This window comes from Ambystoma mexicanum, chromosome 5q (genome assembly GCF_040938575.1).
Source record: "Ambystoma mexicanum isolate Mex_15411 chromosome 5q, UKY_AmexF1_1, whole genome shotgun sequence".
Taxonomy (NCBI): Eukaryota; Metazoa; Chordata; class Amphibia; order Caudata; family Ambystomatidae; genus Ambystoma; species Ambystoma mexicanum.
Genome location: NC_090933.1, coordinates 967646490 through 967666636, shown reverse-complemented (window position 1 = coordinate 967666636; position 20147 = coordinate 967646490). Strand labels below are relative to the sequence as shown.

The 20147-nt window shown below is 42.7% G+C and overlaps 1 protein-coding gene across 6 annotated transcripts in view; it reads right to left on the bottom strand.

The window, feature by feature from the left end:
* OXR1 (oxidation resistance 1) overlaps positions 1–20147 on the bottom strand; it is a 3084878-nt gene that overhangs the window by 951583 nt on the left and 2113148 nt on the right. For all 6 annotated transcript variants that reach the window (XM_069621494.1, XM_069621497.1, XM_069621492.1 and 3 more), the window contains one exon: positions 19303–20102. In XM_069621494.1, the coding sequence (XP_069477595.1) occupies positions 19303–20102 (800 nt within the window). The remainder of the gene's footprint in view (positions 1–19302; positions 20103–20147) is intronic.

The following is a 20147-nucleotide window of genomic DNA, read 5'->3' as shown; positions in this document are numbered from 1 at the left end:
GCCTATTGACCATATCAAACGCAAGCCGCGGATCAATAAATGCCACAAATATCTGCGTTTTTTTTCTTTATAGATTCTTGTTTCAATAAATTCAACAGGAACAAATTGATATTTGTCCCCACTTTTTTGATGAATCCCGTTTGTCTTATCGGTTGTTTGAAGTAGCCCAAGCTGATAATTCTTTGAGCAAAAATTAGGCAAACATTTTCCCCAAGGGATCAAGCAGGGCGATCGGGCGATAATTGCCCAGAATCTTTCAATCGCCCTGCTTAAAAATGGGGATCCGAATCACATGTAGCCATGTCTTTGGAATCCTTCTTGTGTCTTCTATCAAACCAAAGATTTGCGTACACAATTCAGCCCAGTGTTCGGGATTGCGTTTGATTAGTGAGTTAGACAGCCCATCCGGGCCGGGGGCACGGGACGTATTCAGACTGTTTATTAGCTTCAAGATGATATCATGATCGCATTCTAGAGACCCGTTCTTGAATTGTCCACCACATGTTTCCTCACACACTTTTGATCTGATTTTATATAGCTCGGTAAAATGGTCCATCCAAGCTGCTTCTGGAACATCAGGTTTCATTTCCGGAGCCAAAATGGTCGCTGGTTTAGTAGCTTCCACATATTACTGGAGTTTCTGTTTTTAGTGCCCCAAGCATCACGTTGTATTATCAAGTGTCTATTTGATTTCATCCAGTTTAAATGTCTCCGCTTTCTAAGTACAATTTAATGTGTCATTCCTCATATAGCCAACAAAAACATAGGCCATTTCACATGAGGGATGATGAATAAAATACATTTATGGGGATTCCTTTTCACCCCCAGTGGGATCCCGTTTGTCCTGTCCCTCAGGGTGTGTTAAGCTTAGCAGGCCCACCTCGCTAGTCCCAAAGGGGGTGGCTCCCCCATGGGGACAAGGGACACATTCCCTGGCTTCGCCACAATGGCCTACTGCAAGCTTTTAGCCATACGCAGCATATCAAATGACCTACGCTCCTGCAGAGTAGGCACTCAATACCATCTGTCAGATGGTGCCAAGACACAGTGTCATGCCATGCAGACCTTTAGCTAATATATGCTTGTACGCATCATGTGTATTGGTAGTGTAGATGCTTGACAACACAACCTAAAAAAAAGAAGAGCAGCCAGGGGAGTTCGGTGCAAGCCTCTCTAACAATTATTTTTAAATGTGAAGTGGTATGGCCCAAAACAGCCAGCAAATAAAAATATTGTGATCAAGGACTAACAGAGCACACCTGAGCCAAAATCAAAAGGTCGTCACCTTCATTAACCTTGTCAGGATGAGTTGGTAGAATGCCTATAGGTGCTAAAGGAATTCACCTAGAAATGATAAAGGTGACTAAGAACGGGGCCTGTCAGGATGGTTATGTGTTTTAAGTGACTAACTATGAGAATAATGATCTGCCCAGGGTTCCATCGCTCAAGGTCCACAACAGTCTCAGTCCCAAGGTTAACCTGTTCGACGCTAGGCAATCCCCTACCAGCAAGTATTTCACCTCCCCACCCCAATCATGAGGTAATTGTCAGGCTCCTGGGTTAACACCTTTCAAAATACTCCTGCCTGCAAATATTTCTTCCCCTTTACTCAGGATTTTTATCAGGCTGAGATAGAATTATCCTTCAGGCAAAGCTCTTGCTACTGGGTGAATATCTCTTCCCAGTCTCACAAATACAGGGTCTAGCTTGCTTATCAACTTCCTTCTGAAATCTTCTCTGCCTTTCTCTCCCGTTTTGATTGTCTCTCGCTCCCTCTCCTAGTGCCTCCGTCTTTCTCTCTCCTAGTGCCTTTTCTCTCCTGGCCTCTCTCAATCTCTTGGTCTCTTCACTCTCAATCTGCCGGTCTCCACGCTCTCAATTTGATGGCCTCTAGGCTCTCAATCTCCTATCCACCTCAGTCTCATTTTTCTTGCCTCCCCTCGCGCTCCCCTGAACTGCTTCTCTCCCTTTCTCTTTCGATCACCTGGTCTACAAATCTCTTTTGTATTCATTTTATAAATTCAGCTTCACCTCAAGCCTACACCGGAAGTGAGGAGTGATAACTGTTATAGATCATTTAACAAATCTGGAATGATCTATAAAAATGTGCTATGTTTAAAATGAATGAACTGATATTTCAGTAGGTTTATAGTGATAAAATCGAAAACAAAAAGGTCGAAAGTCAAAATATCAAAAAAAAAAGAAGACAAAAAGTCGAATTCTTTTTTTATTACGTTTTTTATTCAAAATGGGGGTTCCCCGCAAGCCCCCCTTTTTTTTGTTTTACCCATTTTCTTTTATTCCCAGACCCCAAAATAAATATATAATTTAAAAAAAGGAATTCGACTTTTTTTTAAACTTTTTTTTTTTCGATATTATGACTTTCGACATTTTGATTTTCGAAATTTTGACTGCACACCATTTCAGTAACCCAATTTTCTTTTCCACTTTACTATATACAGATGTAGAAGTCATTCAAATAAGAAAATGAACTTGGTACGAAAACAAAGGCGACACAAAATAGTGAAACAATGGATATGTTACTTAAAATTACAGCAATGCTTCAAAATATTAGGAACAAACTGAAAATTATGAAACAGGACACTGAATTTCTAAAGGCACAAACTTTAAAGACAACAAAAAAGAAAACTAGGAAAAGGAATTGATACATATGCATAAATAAAACCTTCCCTCCACAGTGAATACTTCTGTGGAAACTATTATCCAGTGCCGTCTTGTTTATTATAAATAATGTGGTGCAATCTGCACAGGTTCTCAGCGATATTCCTTCCTGGTACATACCCTGTTTGGTCCTGGTGGATCAGTGTCGGGATTACTTTCCTGAGTCTTTTTGCCAAGATCGCAGTAAGGATCTTAGTGTCTTGGTTCAACAGGGACAGTGGCCTGTAGGGTCCACAGTTTGTGTCATCTTTGTTTGGTTTTAGTAGAGGGATTATCATGGTTTCCCTTATGCTTTCAGGGAGGATACCAACTACATAAACCTTGTTATACACCTTGGTGAGGAATAGCGCCAACGTGTCCGCATAGGCTTTATAAAATTCCCCCGTAAATCCATCTTTGTGTGGGGCTTTCCCGGAAGGCAACGCTCTGATGGTGGCTAGGACCTCCTTGGCGGTAATGGGCTCTTCGAGTAGGTCTGATTGTTGTGCATCTAGACATGGCCATACTATAAGGTCTACGGCATCTTGTATTTCACTCTCTGCCTCTAATTGGGGGTCCACGTATACAGCCTCGTAATATTTGGAGAAAGCTCCATTTATGCCTGCCTGTGTGTTTACTTCCTCTTGAACCGAGTTTCAGATGAAGCGAGCAGATCAGGGATCATTTATCCTTCTATTTATATAACCAGGCAAGCATTCTACCAGGTTGGTCTCCCTGTGCGTGGCTTCTTTATAGGTATTTTGCATGATTAAATTTCCCCAGCCTGTCCCACTGCGCCAGGCATGCCTGCCTCAACCTAATCTCCTCTTCAACATGCTCCTCGTCTACTCTAGCCTCCTTCTCCATCCCCCGTAATTGATCTTCTATATTTTTAAGGAAATTTACAATGGGTTTTTGGACTCCCTGCCCCCCCCCACCCCCATCATCTTCCCCCTGATGACTACCTTGTATGCTTCCCAGACCGTGCACACCTGTTGTACACTTCCCTCCTTTACTGCAATAAAATCTACAGTACTTTTTCCAATGTGCTTGTTAAATGCTATATCTAGTAACGCGTCTCTACGTAATCTCCAGGTGGGTATGGGTGGTCTTGAGGCGAACACCCTCCATTTTACTGAGAGTGGTCTGACAGGACCCTAGCCAAATATCCAGAATCCGAGAATTCCAACGCATGGTCTTCTCCTGCGGACAAATAGTCAATCATCATGTGAACTTTATGCGGGCCGAGTAATGGGAATATTCTCTACTATCTCTATGCTGTTCCCTCCATAAATCTTTAAACTGAAAATGCTTCAGAAGCGAGGATAGCACTTTAACTGGGGGTGACAGCCTTTTATGTTTAGAGTCAGATCTGTCCACTGTGGGATCTATGGTGCAATTAAAATCTCTGCCCCATATCATCTTTCCATCTCTATAAGGACCCAACCTCTAGTATAGAGACCGGAAGACGACTGCGGCATCAGGATTTGGTGGATGTGTGTTAACAATGTATATTTCCCGGTTTTCCAACATGCAGTGTATCAAAGCCATTCTACCTTCAGTGTCTGCTCTAGTGATCAGTACTTTGAACGGCATGGCCGGGTCTACCCAAACTAGGACCCCCCCCTTGCATATGTAGAATATGTGGAGCCCACCAGTACTCCGCCCCATGCCCTTGCCAGATTCTTCTGTTTTTGTGCATCTAGATGTGTTTCTTGCAATAGCGCAATCCCAACTTTATTCCTCTTTATATACAAGTTCACTCTCCAACGTTTCACATCATTGTTTAATCCCCGGACATTCCAGGTCATGATTTTCACTTTTTCAGCCATTATATCTCCATATCCAAGGTATCATTAGGGCTTTAAGTGTAATGCATTCTTCGACAAGCATTATATGCAGTGTATCCCAAAGTCTGCCAGACCTCCCCCCACAACCCTGCCACCCTCCCCCCCGCAACTAACAACAACCAATATACATACTTAACCTGTCAAGCTGTGCTAGGCACGCTAGGACCTCTCAGTTTCCGCTCCATTCCACCCAGTCGATAGACTAGTATCCTGGTGCCCAACGGGCAGGCACTATACGAGTGCCCTAAAACTAACCTTTGCGGGAGTAGCCAGTCTGCTCGTAGCTTCCCCCCTACCGGGTTTCTGTGTTTACACTGTATACCTCCTGCTTCTACTTAGGATTATTTATTGCTTCACCTCATTTTAGTTGCAACACTCCCAGTGAAGTTTTAACCCCCCCCTTCCCTCCTCGTGCAAGTCAGTTCATAGTTTGGTCAGTTATGTAGGTCCGCATCAGGCCGCCCCCGACTCGTAGTTAACAACGTTGACGTTGCTCAGAAGTCTCTGGGATCTGTATGCTGTCCATCCAATCCTGTGCTTCTGTCGATGTCTCAAAGAATAATACTTTGCCATTATGGATCATGTTTATTATCATGTACTTTAGGCCTGCCTTCCTAAGCCTTGCTTTCGTTGTGATATATTGGGCTCTCCTCTTTTGTACCTGGAAGGTGTTGTCTGGGAATATTGAAATCTTTGCTGAAGCTCTTTGGATTGCACCATTAGTCCTGGAAAAAGCGAGGATTTTCTCTCTATCTTTATAATTTAGCACTTTAGCAATTACGGACCTGGGCAGCGCGCCAGGGGTGGCCTCCTGACAAGGGAACGGTACGCTCTCTCTATCGTGAACCCTTGTGCGAGTTTTCCGGTGCCTATTTCCTGTAGCAGTAAATTCTCGACGTATGTGGTGGGATCAGATCCTTCTGTCCCCTCGGGTAGCCCCACAATCCTTTTATTGTTCCGATGTGCCCGACCCTCCACGACCTCAGCTCGGTCTTCCAGCAGCTTAACTTTGTGTAGGAGGATGTCGATATCTTTAGTGTTTTGCACCCTGACTTCCGAGTTTTCTTTGACTTATTCCTCCAGTTTTCCTGGGCGTTCTGCTATAGCCCGGACGTCTTGTCGTAACAGCCCGACATCAATGCCCACAGCGTCGATCTTAACTTCCAGTGTCGCTTGTAACGCCGCTATTGCTTCGAGCACCTGTTGGGTCCCCAAGTCCATTGTGTCCTCCCGGGGCGACGCTCGTCCCTTCTCTGTATCACCTCTGTCTCCTTCTTGCCGGCACGCTTCGCTTTTCGTAAATGTTTCCATTGTAGTCTGCTTGTTCTTAGATTTGTTTCTTTTGGTGGTCATTCTCCACAACCAGCCCAGATCCAGCTGCCAGTGTCAGACCCCACTGAGGGGACCCCCCTTCCCTTGTTGGAGACTTTGCAGTGGCCCCAAGTCATCTCACGGTATTCGTATACTTATACTCTAGTGTAGCTCAGGGCCTTTCCTGTTGCTGGCCTTGCTCAGTTCCGATAGCAGTGGTCTTCTTCCTTACTATTTGCCAATCCGGAGGCTCCAAGCTCAGTGTCTGTAGTTGCTTACAATTATCTGGGATTCCGTGTTCTGTCCTCAATTGCCACCAGTTTACCTATGACTTGGACCGGCTTCGTGTTCTGGGCACAGACTTTTATGTTGCCTGGCGCAGTTATAATTGTATCATGAACGTGTGCCTGTACATGCCGCACTTTTAAATAAGATCTCTGCTTCCGTGTGCCAGGTCTGGTGAGGAGCCTGGGGCCAACCTGATGGTATATAGTATTGTTTAGGAGTGCCAGCGTACCCTTGCCCTATTCCATCACACAGCCCTCCTGTGTGCATCAAAACTGCTTCCTTCCTCGGCTTGCCACAATGTTCGGGCATGTTTGTCTGCCGCTTCTGCAGGTCGCGGGTGGCTATCTCTCCCCTGCTACATGCGTCCTGCCCTCCACTGTGGAAGAAGACCCTTCTTTATTGCCTATATTCAGCCATTTTGTTTAGTGCAGGCTATGTAGCTTTATAATTGCACTACGCTTCAGTCATACTCTTGCTTGCTCTTTTTTACTATTTTCGCCCGTGGGTCCTCTGTATGCAAGGGCTTAGAGCGTTTACCAGTGGATCTCTATTTCCAGCAACTTCCTACCTCCATCCGTGTGCTGTGTTAGGAGGGGACTTGAGGGCCAACACTCGCAGTATGCTTGTTAAGTGGCTAGCTCTGCTCTTTCTCACCCTCTCACTCCAGAGAGCAACTTCGTGGGCGCTGGCACAAATGTCTCCCTCCGGTCTCTGTACAGTGTTGGTCACTTGTGTCTGCCTTGTTCTAGAACCTATACGCTTTAGTGTTATAACCTCTCCTGCACCTTGCGTGCCGTCAAGCCTGAGGTCCCTTGTTCTTCTGTCTTTAGGCAACCGCGTTGTGTGGCTGCGGCTGTGCACTGCTATGGTCCGTGATATAGTTATGTTGTTGGCCGTTATGCCCAGGTAGCTTGTGTCTGAGCTCCAGTTGTATTCCTTTGTTTTAGTGCCACGCTCGATCACGAGCTAGTTTATCTCCGCTCCACGTTTAATCTCTGCAACTTCGTATGCGTGTTGGGTTCTCCCCACCTCCCCTGCTCCTTAGTGCCGTTTATGGAGCTGGCTGTCCGCTTCTGTTCCCGACTCCCTGCTGACCTCTGCGTGTCCTATGGCTGCTGCTGTCCTCATTAATCGTCCTCTGCCGTGAGCGCCTCACCAGCCGCTTGCCTTACACTGTTTCAGTCAGTCCGCTGCTCGGGTCAGTGGGTCTGGTCACTGGTCCTCCACCATGCCGCGGCCTGTTCTTCCTTCTCTCACGCGGCCGCAGCATGAAATTTCCGATCCGGGTCTCCGGACTTCCGACAACCTCTTGGCAGAATTTGGCGGTGGTTTCCCAGGCACTCAAGTCTGGTGTCGCTCTCTTCTGCTCCGTGCCTGTAGTGGTTGGGTCGCTGGGCTTATCTGCCTCTGCAAGTGTTTACGCCCTGCCCACTTTTCAGTTATTTTCAGCTCGCCAGTCACTTACGCCTCGCTGCCATTTTTTGCTCGTTCCTCTCAGCTCCTCTTCAGCTCGACGTATCTCCCTTTTTAGAGCTTTTCGAGGCTTACCACTGATATTTGCCTAGCAAAACGAACATCCTTTGACACATGCATATCTAATGCCAAATCTAACATAAAGGAACTGTTTACCATCCTTAAAGAAATAGAGACCCCAATAGCACCACCCAATACTTGCACGAAAGACAAAAAATGGTGCGAGGATATCCAATTCGCCCTAGCCAATAAAATAGCCACGCTACAAAATAAAATCTCATGCAAAAGAACTGCCTTAAATGATCCCCTTGCCCCTAACACCACTGATAAGGCCAGCAGAGACGAATCCACGCGTTTCAACTTCACCAAGGTTTCCATCCTTGAAGTGGAAAGAATCATTATGTCCCTTAAACCTTCAAATTGTCAGGGAGACCTATGCCCTGCGCAGCTTATCAAGGATGCTGCCAGTGATCTATCTCCATTCATCACCAAACTCATTAATGCGTCCTTCACATCGGGCACCATTCCCAACAACCTCAAACAATCATGGGTACTCCCACTCTTAAAAAAAACACCCTTGACCCATCCACACCCACCAGTTATAGACCCATTACTACCGTGCCCTTCCTTTTAAAAATCTTGGATAAGGTAGCATACACTCAAATTCAAAAACATCTAGAACAACAACATTTGCTAGGAGCTAGGCAATCAGGTTTCTGTCACCAGCATGGCACAGAAACTGCCCTTATCGATTTGAAGACCCAAATCGACGAGCTCAGAGACAGCGGGAAATCAGCATTACTCCTCCTCCTAGATCTTTCAGCTGCCTTCGATCTAGTCGACCACACCATCAATGCAATCATCAATGCAATCATCTAAATACGGCAGCACACTTCTCGAAGGAAGCTGTTACCTGGATCAGATCATTTTTAAATGGCAGAACAATGAGGGTCTTCTCGCCGCTAGCTGCCGCAGACCCTATACCCATTACATGTGGTGTGCCCCAGGGATCTTGTGTCTCGCCTACACTCTAATATTTTCACTGAGCCCCTCTTCGATGGTCTGGATCATCTCGGTATCACCTACACTAATTATGCAGATGATACCCAGATCCTCCTCCCGCTTTCTGGGGATTACGAAAAGGATTTGGCCTTGGTGAATAGAGTGTACATCATCATCCAGGCATGGATGGCCACACACGGCCTATGCCTGAATGATGATAAAACTGAACTCATCATCCTGGGCACCCAGTCTAACTTAAAAAAATTAAGCCCCAATTACTCACCATTTATAATTGATGGCAACACCATAAAAGTTGAGCACAAGGTGAAAACACTTGGTTTCTACCTCGAATCTCACCTCTCATTCACTAAACAGGTGAATTCCTTAGCATCTTCCACAGCCTACACGTGCAAATTGATACACACTGGCAAGCCATTCCTCTCGGAAAACAGTTGCATTACCCTAGCCAGAGCCCTCATCCTTTCACGCCTGGACTACTGTAATGCCCTCTACCTAGGATCATCCAAAGCCACTATTAAAAGAATCCAAATCCTACAAAATAATGCCCTTCGAGCAGCTCTTGGCATTTCCAGAAGAGACCATGTCTCAGAGACCAGCCGTCAGAATAACTGGCTCCCAACCCACGACAAAGTCATCCTAAAAACCTTATCGCTTACACACAAATCCCTCAACAATGCCGCACCCATCTACCTGGCTGAGAGATTTCACAAACAAACTTCCACTAGACCAGTAAGACTTGTCAATAAAGACTGTCTTGTTATACCTAGTTTCAAACGGTCCACAATTGGAGGTAACAGCTTCCCTGTGAAAGCGTCCAAATTATGGAACACCCTGCCTCCCAGCCTAAGAATAGACCAAACGTACCACAAGTTTAGAGCCAACACCATTATATGGATAAAATCCAACAACCAGCACTCCTAACCACCTGCTTCCGCCATAACAACAACTGTAATTAACTCTTCTATAGACTATTTTGTATATATATTCCACATACTCTGTACTGTACACCATTGCCTGTATATTTGTTCTCACTGTACATAATTTTCTGTTAATTGTATGTATCCTGAGTAATTTTGTGTAACCAAGCTTCGCATATACTTTTAAGTGTTGCGCCCTGTTACCCCCCCCGCCCCCCCCTGGTATGATGCGCATTATAAATAATAACCAAACCATACATAAGCCTGACACACATTCCGAGGTGCCGTTTCACCATTTGAAGTTGAGTACTTTTCTATTTGAAGCTTATTATTTTGCGGATCTGCAGGAGCCTCAAGTGAGTACGTCTTCCTCACATGGCTGCTATTTCTATCCAGATTTTTGTTGTTGCAGCTTAACATCAAGTTGCAATGCTTTCCAAAGAAGTAGTATTTGAAAGTTTTGGCCAAAGAATGGTCCATTTGAGTCGTTTGCCACAGAAAAGCCAGAGAAAGTGTGTGTCTTGCTCAAATACATTCTGTTAGTCACAGATACAGAATGATGATGAAAGAGATGCTTGGAAAGTACTCAGCCTCTAGTTGTAGAACGTTTTGCCCCAAATGAAACTAAAATAATGTGTAAATACTGCATGAAGTATTTTGAATAGCATGGCAGTGCCTGAACACCTAACTATGTCTGAGGTGATTGCTTTGCAAACAGTTTGTCCTTTCCAGGGGATAGTTAGAAAAGAAAACAAAACTTCCAAGCTGCCTTGAAAAGTGCTAGTAAAAGATGCGATGGGAAAGTGGTGTATTTGCCACTTGAATTGAAAGAAAATGTCTAGTTATGAAATGTAAACTTGAAGATTTTGTTATGGTAAAACAAACTGCCTTAAAAAGACAAAACATTTGGCAAGAGCTCATTGATATCAAGAAAATAATATTAACAGGGTACTTTTGCAAACAAAATGTTCTACACTAAACAATAATATTGAAAATGTAAAAGATTTTTCTCATTTAGATGTAGCGAGGCCAAGATATAAGGGCAATTTCAGCAAATTTAAGCAACTGAAGCCAACAGTTTATATGAGCAGTACATCTTTCACCCGTTGCATTCCCGTGAAGTCAGGGCGATACACTTGTACTGTATTGAATGCTACAAAGAAAAGGTGCACCAATCTGCGTTTTGGCAACATGTCTAGAAGCTCCACGTTTCCCAATACCTATTCCCACTAAAAAAGGTGGAAGATTAAATGATAGCCAAACATTCTCCTGAATATTGTTGCACACAAATGTTTTCTGGGGAACCCAGAAACAGAAAAAACATAGAATATATGAAAGTGAATTTCCTACTCTTTGCAATTCAGTGGCTTATAATCTTAAGAAATGTACACAGTTGAAAAATGTTACGGTCAATAAGATGGTGGAAAAAAGTTAAACTAAAAGAGGAGATTTTAGAATACAAAATAAATAACATTCTTGCAAGCATGCCTGGAGCCAAGGAATAGTGGCACAGATGCATGCTGCAAAACACGGGTCCTTCCACTTAGTCATAAAACAGGTTATGGAGAGTTTGGATGGGATGATTTAGCACGTTTCATTTGTAAGAGTAAACAAAATAAAGAGGGCATTCTGCAGATGGCAACCGCTGAACTTCGTGCTATGGGCCATGCATTTGTTTGACTTTCTTCTACCATCCTTTTTTAGCCATGTAAAAAATCTCAATTAGGCACAATTTAACATTTTCTAGTGAAAAGAATATCTCGTTTGATGATTATCCCACATCTATTTGCTCTTGTGGTTAAAAGATGCTTCTAAGTTCGACAAAGATCTGGACAGCTAGCATATGGAATTTATAGAAAATCATGTGCTATTCCAACAGAAGCTGATTATGCAGAGTTGCCAGAAAAAGTCCAATGATTTCAGGCCCACAAGTGCATCAACTACTGCTGTCGAAAATATAAGATTACAAAAGCATTTTGTACAAAGTTCAGGTTTGTTTTTTCTAGGCCCAAATGTGCAGCTGGTCAGGCCCATAATGCCCTGTCTTCTGTCTGCTACATGCCACTGGCAAATATCCAAAAATACATATAAACTCAAAATAGATGAACAGTTTTAGTACACAGATGAATACAATCTGGTCACTGCGCTGCTTAGCAATACAAATACTAATGGGCAATATGTATCTGACAACACAATAGTGGTTGCTGATTCGTAAGTTGACAAAAGTTTGAGTCCGAAAAATCTTTGCTTTGGCATGAGTGGAGCGCAAAAACAATCTGACATTTAGATAACTTTCTGCTTAAGCAGCCAAAAGAATTGGCGTGTGCATCATAAAGTGAAAGTTCTTACTGTGGATAAGTTAGCAAGATGTCCAAACGTATGCTAGCTTTTATCCATTTGAGAATGCAAGAAGTACTGAAGATTAATAAATAATGTTAGAAGGAAAATTAACTTTTTTGATGCAATCGTACAGTTAACGCCTGTCAAAGGACAAACAATCTTTCAAACTCTTCATTTCAAAGATACTCAAAAATGTATTGGAATTATATTCAATGTGTGGAACTACTTTCATTACAAACAACTTCGTCCTAACTCACAGAAGAGTTTTATAATAGCAAAACCCATTAGGAAAACATTCTGTGAATTAGGGCCTTAGTGTCAATATCAGGCAATATGCAGATAATGAATATGAAGAAATGCTTAAAAGCATTCGATTTAGAGTACTTGATGGCATCAAAAAGGTATGCAGGATGCACTGGACTTGCATCAGAAGAACATTGATTGTCTTTTCTAATGGCTGCTGTTGTAGAATGTGATAACTAATTCCCAGACCATGAGATTTGAAAAAGAAAGTATTGTGGACTTAAAATTATCAATATTTTATATGACCATACAAATCCCTTAGAATTGAATAAGAAAGCAAAGGAACAATTAATTTCATTAGAAGAATCTCTCTCTCAAACAGCTGGGTTTGGATTTGTTGTGGGACTTTGTATAAATTGTTGAGATACGTTAAGATTTAACTTGATTATGGAAATCAGCCTAATAAATGGAACAATGCGAATAATCTGTGCTTTTGCCACGTTGACATAATACTTCATTTGGAATATCTTAGTACGAAATGTCATCATACTGGACTATCACAATTGATAGGTAGAAACTCTGGCACCATTGTTTTAAAACAGGTTTGTGAAAAGAGCACAATTTCCATTATACTTAATGGGTGGCTCATAGTTCAGGTGACCTAGCTCCCAACACCAGTCGAATTTTAAGGGGTTTGTTGCATTAAACCTGCACCTTAAATTCAGTTAAACCAAGGTTTTTCAACTGAATTTCTAGGGTTTTCTTGCTAAGAGCTAATTTACCTTATCTGTGTCAACTAAAGTTGTTTTACTAAATAGCTCAAGGAACATGTATGTTATTGAGAAACACAAGTGGGTGTACTTGTGGCTCTGGTGAAGAAGTGACCTCTGGCTTTTCTGGAGGATATTGAGGTGAAGACGGGTGATCTTGAACTGACCGGAGTGCCAGAAAATGTAGTTAAATTCACACCGAGAGGTACCTTTGCTATCCTGCGCTTGCGCTGTCCCATCTATAGGCATGGGACCTGTACCACCAAAAGATACTGTAGAGGAATTTGTCAGGATGACTACCCTCCTAAAACAACCAGTGAAGTTTCCAAAAGTGGAGCGTGGTCTTCATCTCGAAACCAGATGGACAGTACTGAAGCATGTATCTTAATTTTGGATAGAGATTGCGTCTTGCCAATCTGGGAAGACTCTCGGGTCCAGAATTCCTCCGTCCCCTATGGTACTGGTCCCAACTGTGACATGGAAAGAAGACTATTTCATAAAGACCTCAAATACATAGCCTCAGTTATTTTGAGATTTGGATAAAAAGGGGAAAAGACCACCAAATAAACAATAGATAATACAACGAACAATTAATTCCCACCCACTGCTAGACAGAAAAACAGAAACTTGAATGCAGCAGTTGATGATAGAATCGGGCAGAGCCAGCAAGTAGAGGGACATATTTGTGTAGATAGATGATCCACATTCTTAAGATTACGAAAGTGACAGATTCTTTTCTAATACACTTTTCCTAGGCTGCTTGCAGCTTGGGCTTTGCCAACCAATGATTAAGGAGGGAGAGTAGGATGAATTATAAATGAGAGAAGAGTGGGGACATGTTGGAATGGAACAACCGAGACCCTCCAGAAGTCACAAAGTGGTAACTGCAAAAAGAGGAAAGTAAGAAACAATGTAAGCACGTAGGAGGAGTCAATGTCAAGGACAGAAGAATACACCAAAAAAAGCTTGGTGGATGAACTCTTCATAGTTCTAGTCTCACACACAAATTCAATGCTAGAGAAGTAATGGGGGAGGAGAAGTGGTGTTAGGGTTGGGCAGATTAATATGCAGAGGGAGATAGGTCTTCTCCTTCCCAGCTCCACAGATAAAATGCACCTAACTCATCAGACTCCCAAAAGATACAATAGTGGAAGAAGAATTCCATTGTTGTTGGCTGGACAGTTTTGATTTCCGGCAGTATCTCCTTCCAGAGAGAGTGGCAGCTTTTAAATTAGGCTTGGCCGAGGTAAGACTAGTGGCTCCGTATCTGAGAGAATCGTGATGCACCACATCAACACGGGATACAGGGCAATGGGTGTAGGCCTTGACATGCGACGCACAGCCTGGAATAGGGCCACACATTTTAAAAAGGACGTGCAGAACAAAATTGTTGACATCTCCTTTGAGCAACCTCTTTCACTTGTCCATGGATGAAGAATTGAAAAAAAATAAAATTCAACTTTGACAGCCAAATAGCTGACGGTGTTATCTAAGACTCCTCAAAAGTCTTTCAACCATCAACATAGCCTAGATCAGACTTCAAGTCCAAGAGTTTTGGTGGGTTTCGGTTTCATCCTTTCCTATTTTACCTTACTTATTTAAGGACAAAATAAGCAAAAGAACCCCAGGTTCTGTTTTGCAGACAAAGTGGACTCATCCCCCCCCCACACCCTCATCATCATCTGTATCTTATTTTGGAGCCTCAGACAGTGGTAGTGGCTTATGGTCCCCTGGAGCCGTACAGGATGATCGTTTAGGCATGGTTGGCACAGTGGGGGCAGACAAAGTTACATCAGGAACGACCAATCTCACAATCCGTGCCGCTGGAGGTACAACCTTCGGGGCTCTAGAGGGCAACAGCAGAGGAGGCATCTCTATTGTGGTAATTGTAAGTGGCTGATTAGGCAGACCAGTTATTACGTGGTCAATTACTTCCTTAATAAGGTTCTTGAAGTAACCCACCATGGCATAATCTGCTGGAACCTTTCAAAATAATCTGTCCTCCTATACAGACGATGCTGTCAGGGTCCATCTACGACAAAGGTGCTCAACTTGATGTCTGAGTGATGCCACGGTGCCTGTCGGGAGGTGGTGCCCCAAACCTCAAGGAAGAAGAGAGCATTGGTTAAGATGTTGGCCATGTTGTGATTGAGGACCAGTCTACCTTCACAAAAGAATCCTTGCTCACAGTTGGTGGTAAAGGAATCTGTGGAATATTTGAGCCTAACGTGCCTGGAAACTCTTGAGAAAATATCTCAGATGCCTTCTGCAGAGCCGGATACTGACAGTTCTCTTGGTTTTTATTGACCTCCGGCCATAATTTTGGTGTGGCTAAAACATTGCTACTGGGGCCTTTCTTAGGTACTCGTAGAGACCTTTGCCTGAGGTTTATCCTTTAATTTTTGCAGCAAATCCAAATCATTGTGTGTAAATGTGCTGACCTCATCAGTTTTTTGGCCCGAACACTGGACTTTCAGAAAGGTGGGAGGAGACTTGCTCATCACGGAGCTCAATTTAACAGACAGACCCTCGGTGTGAATCCTGGTAAAGTCTCTAGAGCCCTCAGAAAGAACTCCTGTAGGTCATAGACCTTCAGGCTCACCGAGCCCCATAGGCTACGAATGTAGAGGCATTAGGATTGGCATAACACTTTCCCATTAGTCTCTGTCCCTTTCTGGAGCCACTAAAAAGGACCCATCCCTGCATTCTCCCTTTCCTCTTTTAGTGCTCCAGCTCAATAGCCCATTTAAAACTGGTCATCATTCTGCCATTAACATTAAAGTTTTTCCTGAATTTGGCCCTTCTGGTTAATTGATCCAGATGCTGCCCAGGTTTACACGGTCACGTGCACAGCTTCTCCTACTGTTTAGATAGTCATCTGAAGCTTTGATAATCTACCAATGTTTTATTTCGATGGTTTTTAACTTGGTCACTTGGAACTGCAGGATTTCCCAGACTTTTCTTGTTTTTGACCCTGTACAGAATCACCTGGAACCGATTTATTCCCCCTGGACATGATTTAATTATTGCTAACCTGTGCCAGTTTGCTCCCAAGAGCCTCTATATTCAAAGCGGATGGGCATCTAACCAGGGAGAAAGCATTTTATGTTTGTATATTTCTACAGACAAGATATCAATTATACCGTACAATCCAATTATCTAATCATATATGCCCTTGTGAAGGTCGAATGCAGATTTAGTCAATGCTGGAAAACTTGGCGAAACTGCCTGGCTATAAAATATTTACTGGATTGCACTGCAATACAGAATTAGTCCAAATCAACTAAAAAAGCAAAATGGGATGTGGCCATTTTGATGACCACATACCTTTATATGTATTACATATTGTCTTGCTATACATATTTACTGTTGAATATGCTTGTATTTATTATATGAATGTGATACAAGTGTCTATGTTGTTTTTTCATTACTTTCTAAATATGGTACGCTTAGCTAGTTTCATAACTTAGTTTCAACTGTGGTTATTTGGATACAGTCTCAAAATATATGATATGATAGGTTATTTATAACGCTCTTAATACCCAGAGGTTTCCAAGCGCAGACCCGGGTATTGAACATATGTTGCTCCGTGTCGTCTTACTTCCAAAGCAAGCAAGTTGCAGCCGAGCTATCCTCCCGAGACAATAGAGACGTAACTGTAAATTAATTGAATAAAAAACAAATTGCCTTCCCCTAAGAATCATATATACATTTGTTTTCTTTCTAGCCAGTACCACTTGTGTTCAACTTTGAGAGAAAGTCAGTGTCTGACGATTTAAGAAATGCATAACTTTATGTTTCACATTAGGATTGAATTAAAATGGCCAGATCTGTTCGATCACATGGGGCAAATTGTATAATGTCAACATCTGTGCAAGCCTCTTGGCAGAGCCGATAACCAGTAGGTTGGTTTGTCAGGGCTCAGAGGTGACTTGGTGAAATCAAAGATTTGATGTTGGATGCCCTTAAGTAGGTGATTATGTTTTAGGTGTAAAGATGCTGGCATGATCAGTGTATCTGTGTCAATGCTTGGTACGTACCCTACTGATGGCAGGGTTATGTAGCTAATTGGGTTTCATTATCATATTGTGTTGAGTGTTGACGTAGAGTACGTTTTAACAGGTAATTTTTGGGTTTGTACTTGCTCAATTCAACACCTGGTGTAGCACTTCATTAGCATACCCTCTATTTCTGAGCCTTTTTCTGGCCTTAGAACCCTCAATCTCAAACATTTCTCCTTGTCACTACAGGCAATTTTTTATCTAATGACTTCCCCTTAGAGACACTTCTGATGGAGTTTGTGGTGCATGTGTTTATTAATCTTTATCCGTAAATCTAAAACACAGATGTCACTAAACCGTGACATATCAGGAAAGGTCCATGGTTTTCAAGTAGTGTTGCCATGCTTATATTAATATAGGATTGAACGCTAAAATTACATATGGATCAGCAATATTGACTGAATGGCTTGTCTGCGAACACATGTTTTATTAATTGGTGAAGCTGAGATTTGAGCTCAGCCTGTAATTTGGGCAACTGACCACATATCTTTCTAGCTTTAGATGTAAAGACATGTACAATTATTTCTGAAAGTTTGGAGTTCAAGTGCTAAAATAATATTCTTTTCTATACTGCTGTGATTAAAAGTTCACAAATAACACAGAAAACAAACCAGACAATGTAGAAGGGATTATTGAAGAACAATGCTAAGCTAAAAGAGAACCACTCTCGCATCTTCCCCATCATAAATGGAACACTACAAGTATCAGAGTGTGAGGGGATACAAGACTAAACCTCTCCTATCTAGGTAACTTAAACACACACAACAAAAGAAAATGTGTGATATGGACGCCTGATAATAGTCAGTTCGACAATGGCATGTAGCTTGTTACTAGGCCTAGTGTGAAGAAAATGAAATGTTCCCCAAAAATGCATGAACTGTTTTTTTTCTGTTCCGCAATTTAACTACTAGCTAATGAATGGCCACATTAAATGCATTCCTTTGTACCAAATTCTACAGTAGAAGACACAATTACAAATCTTTAGGAATCCAGTGAGAACTAGGCTAGTTTGACGTCTCATACTAACCTACTTAATGCGGCTTAAGTCTTTGGTTCAAAATGCAATCCTAACTGCAGCCAAGAGCCTTAGCTGCGACTACTGTATTGTCCATAGGTGTTGGTTAGAGGATTTCCATGCATGTCCCTCCTACCAGTCAGCTGCCCAGAGTCACAAAACACACCAGCAGCAAAGTAGTAGGCCACCACATAGAGGGTGCCTCAAGGCTTACTCTTGCTTTCTCTCTGTATTTCTTGAATATGGGGTGAAGTATTTGACATTTGTTCTGCAGAAATGGACCACTTATACATTTGCTCTTTTACAGTATTAGTCCTAAAATCAGAAAAAAAGTGCTTCTCTCCGTCTTTCGTTAGCTTACAGCAAATGGATCAATTTCTCTCTCGGTATTGTCACAGACCTGGATCAGATTGTTGAAAATCTCTTTCTACTTCTTATGATCTCAGTCTTTTAGAACCATTGGTTGGGTGCCACACATCATTCCCAGCACAAAATAAATACAATATGTGCTACCTCATAACAGTTGTTGAGCCTGGATGGAAATGTTGTGATTGTGTACCAGAATGAAACAAACACTCTTACAATTGCTGTTAAGCTAGGGCTGGGTGTTGGACTTTTGATATCCAATATGGACAAGTGGCATTAGTCACCTCTTACAATTTTCGTTATGCTCAAATCAGGTATTGGACTTATTGTTCACCATGCATCATGTGGTTCAACTGTCATGTCGCCGGCCTACTTTACAAATGCAATCCTACCTGCAGCCAAGAGCCTGAGCTGTGACTACTGTATGGTCCATCGGTGTTGGTTAGATGGTTGCCATGCATGTCCCTCCCACGAGCCAGCTGCCAATGGTTACACAACACACACTGGCAGTAAAGCACTGGACCACCTTGTCTCAACACTTACTCAGAGGCCAACTTTCCAATTCTGAGAATGGTTGCTGAGCAAGTAAGGCTTGACAACAGCTTGTGCCAGTGCTTCACTTTCCCCAACCGCTTCACTCAAGTAGATTAGGCACAACCATATGCATGGGCCAGCTCAGGTAGGCTTCAGAGGCCTTTCCCCTTGCACTGTACTTTGCATAAACACGTGGGACCACAACCTTTGTTCATGAGTCGCACAAAATAATGCAAACTGCAATGCAAGAAAGGCAGACTTTATCGAATGTGCTTGGCTTACAGAGCCTGCGCAGTCCCAGCTCCCTGGCACCCCACCCACCTGCACATCAAAGTGGAAGGGGATGGAGCCACGATGCGAAGAAAGCACTGAGAAGTGTCAAACCATAATGAGGACTGCTCATGAGAAAAAACATACAACAGTTAAAGTCGCATGCTTGTTTCGACTTACCTTCTGTATGACCATCTGTTTTTGGTGTTCTGTGCTTGATTTCTTTTTGGGAGGCCTGTTGCATGGTTTCCCTCTGCTGCATTGCTTGTTGCATAGTGTGAGTTTTCCAGAGTTGACGAAGCTCCTCCATCTCTGTTTCAGAGTCTTGCGTTTGCTGCTTTAATAGTTTACCCTTGGCAGCGGTTTCCTTAGTTAGAGACTCAAGCGTGGCTTCATTATAAAGTGCATTTTGATCTTTCACCTCACATTTGTCCTGGCTTGCATTTTCAATATTTGTACAACCCTGCACAGTGGGAGTCTCTAAGATCAAACCCTTTTCTTGGCGATGGATATCTTCTAACGATCCTTTACTGCTGGCTCTAATTTGGTGAATCACTGAACTCTCTACATCATGTATTGCAGTTTCTGGCCTTTCCAAATCATTTGCATGGCTCACAAATCCACTGTCATTAGCAGACAATTGAAGGCATGATTTAAAATCACTGGGCGCATCAGCGGAGTCTGATAGGTTTGTTAAGCAGTCTGTGTTCATTTGATTTATGGTCTGGACTGATTCAGAAGAAGCACCAGATGATTTGTCTTGTCGAAGCTCATCTGAGGATACAAGTTCTTCACGGATAGGAGATAGTTCCGATTCAGTGAACACATCTTCAGAAAGAGATTCCTCTGTGCTCCTTGGGGCAGTACTGGCACTATCGTTCCCTGTATCGCGAATCCTAAAGTCCATCTCATCTGTATTGCTTCTTGTTATTTTCTTAGAAGAGCAGAAATCTCTCATTTGCGATAACTGCTCTATATCTCTGTTGAAATAAACAAAGTAGACATAAAAAAGTGTTTAAACTGAA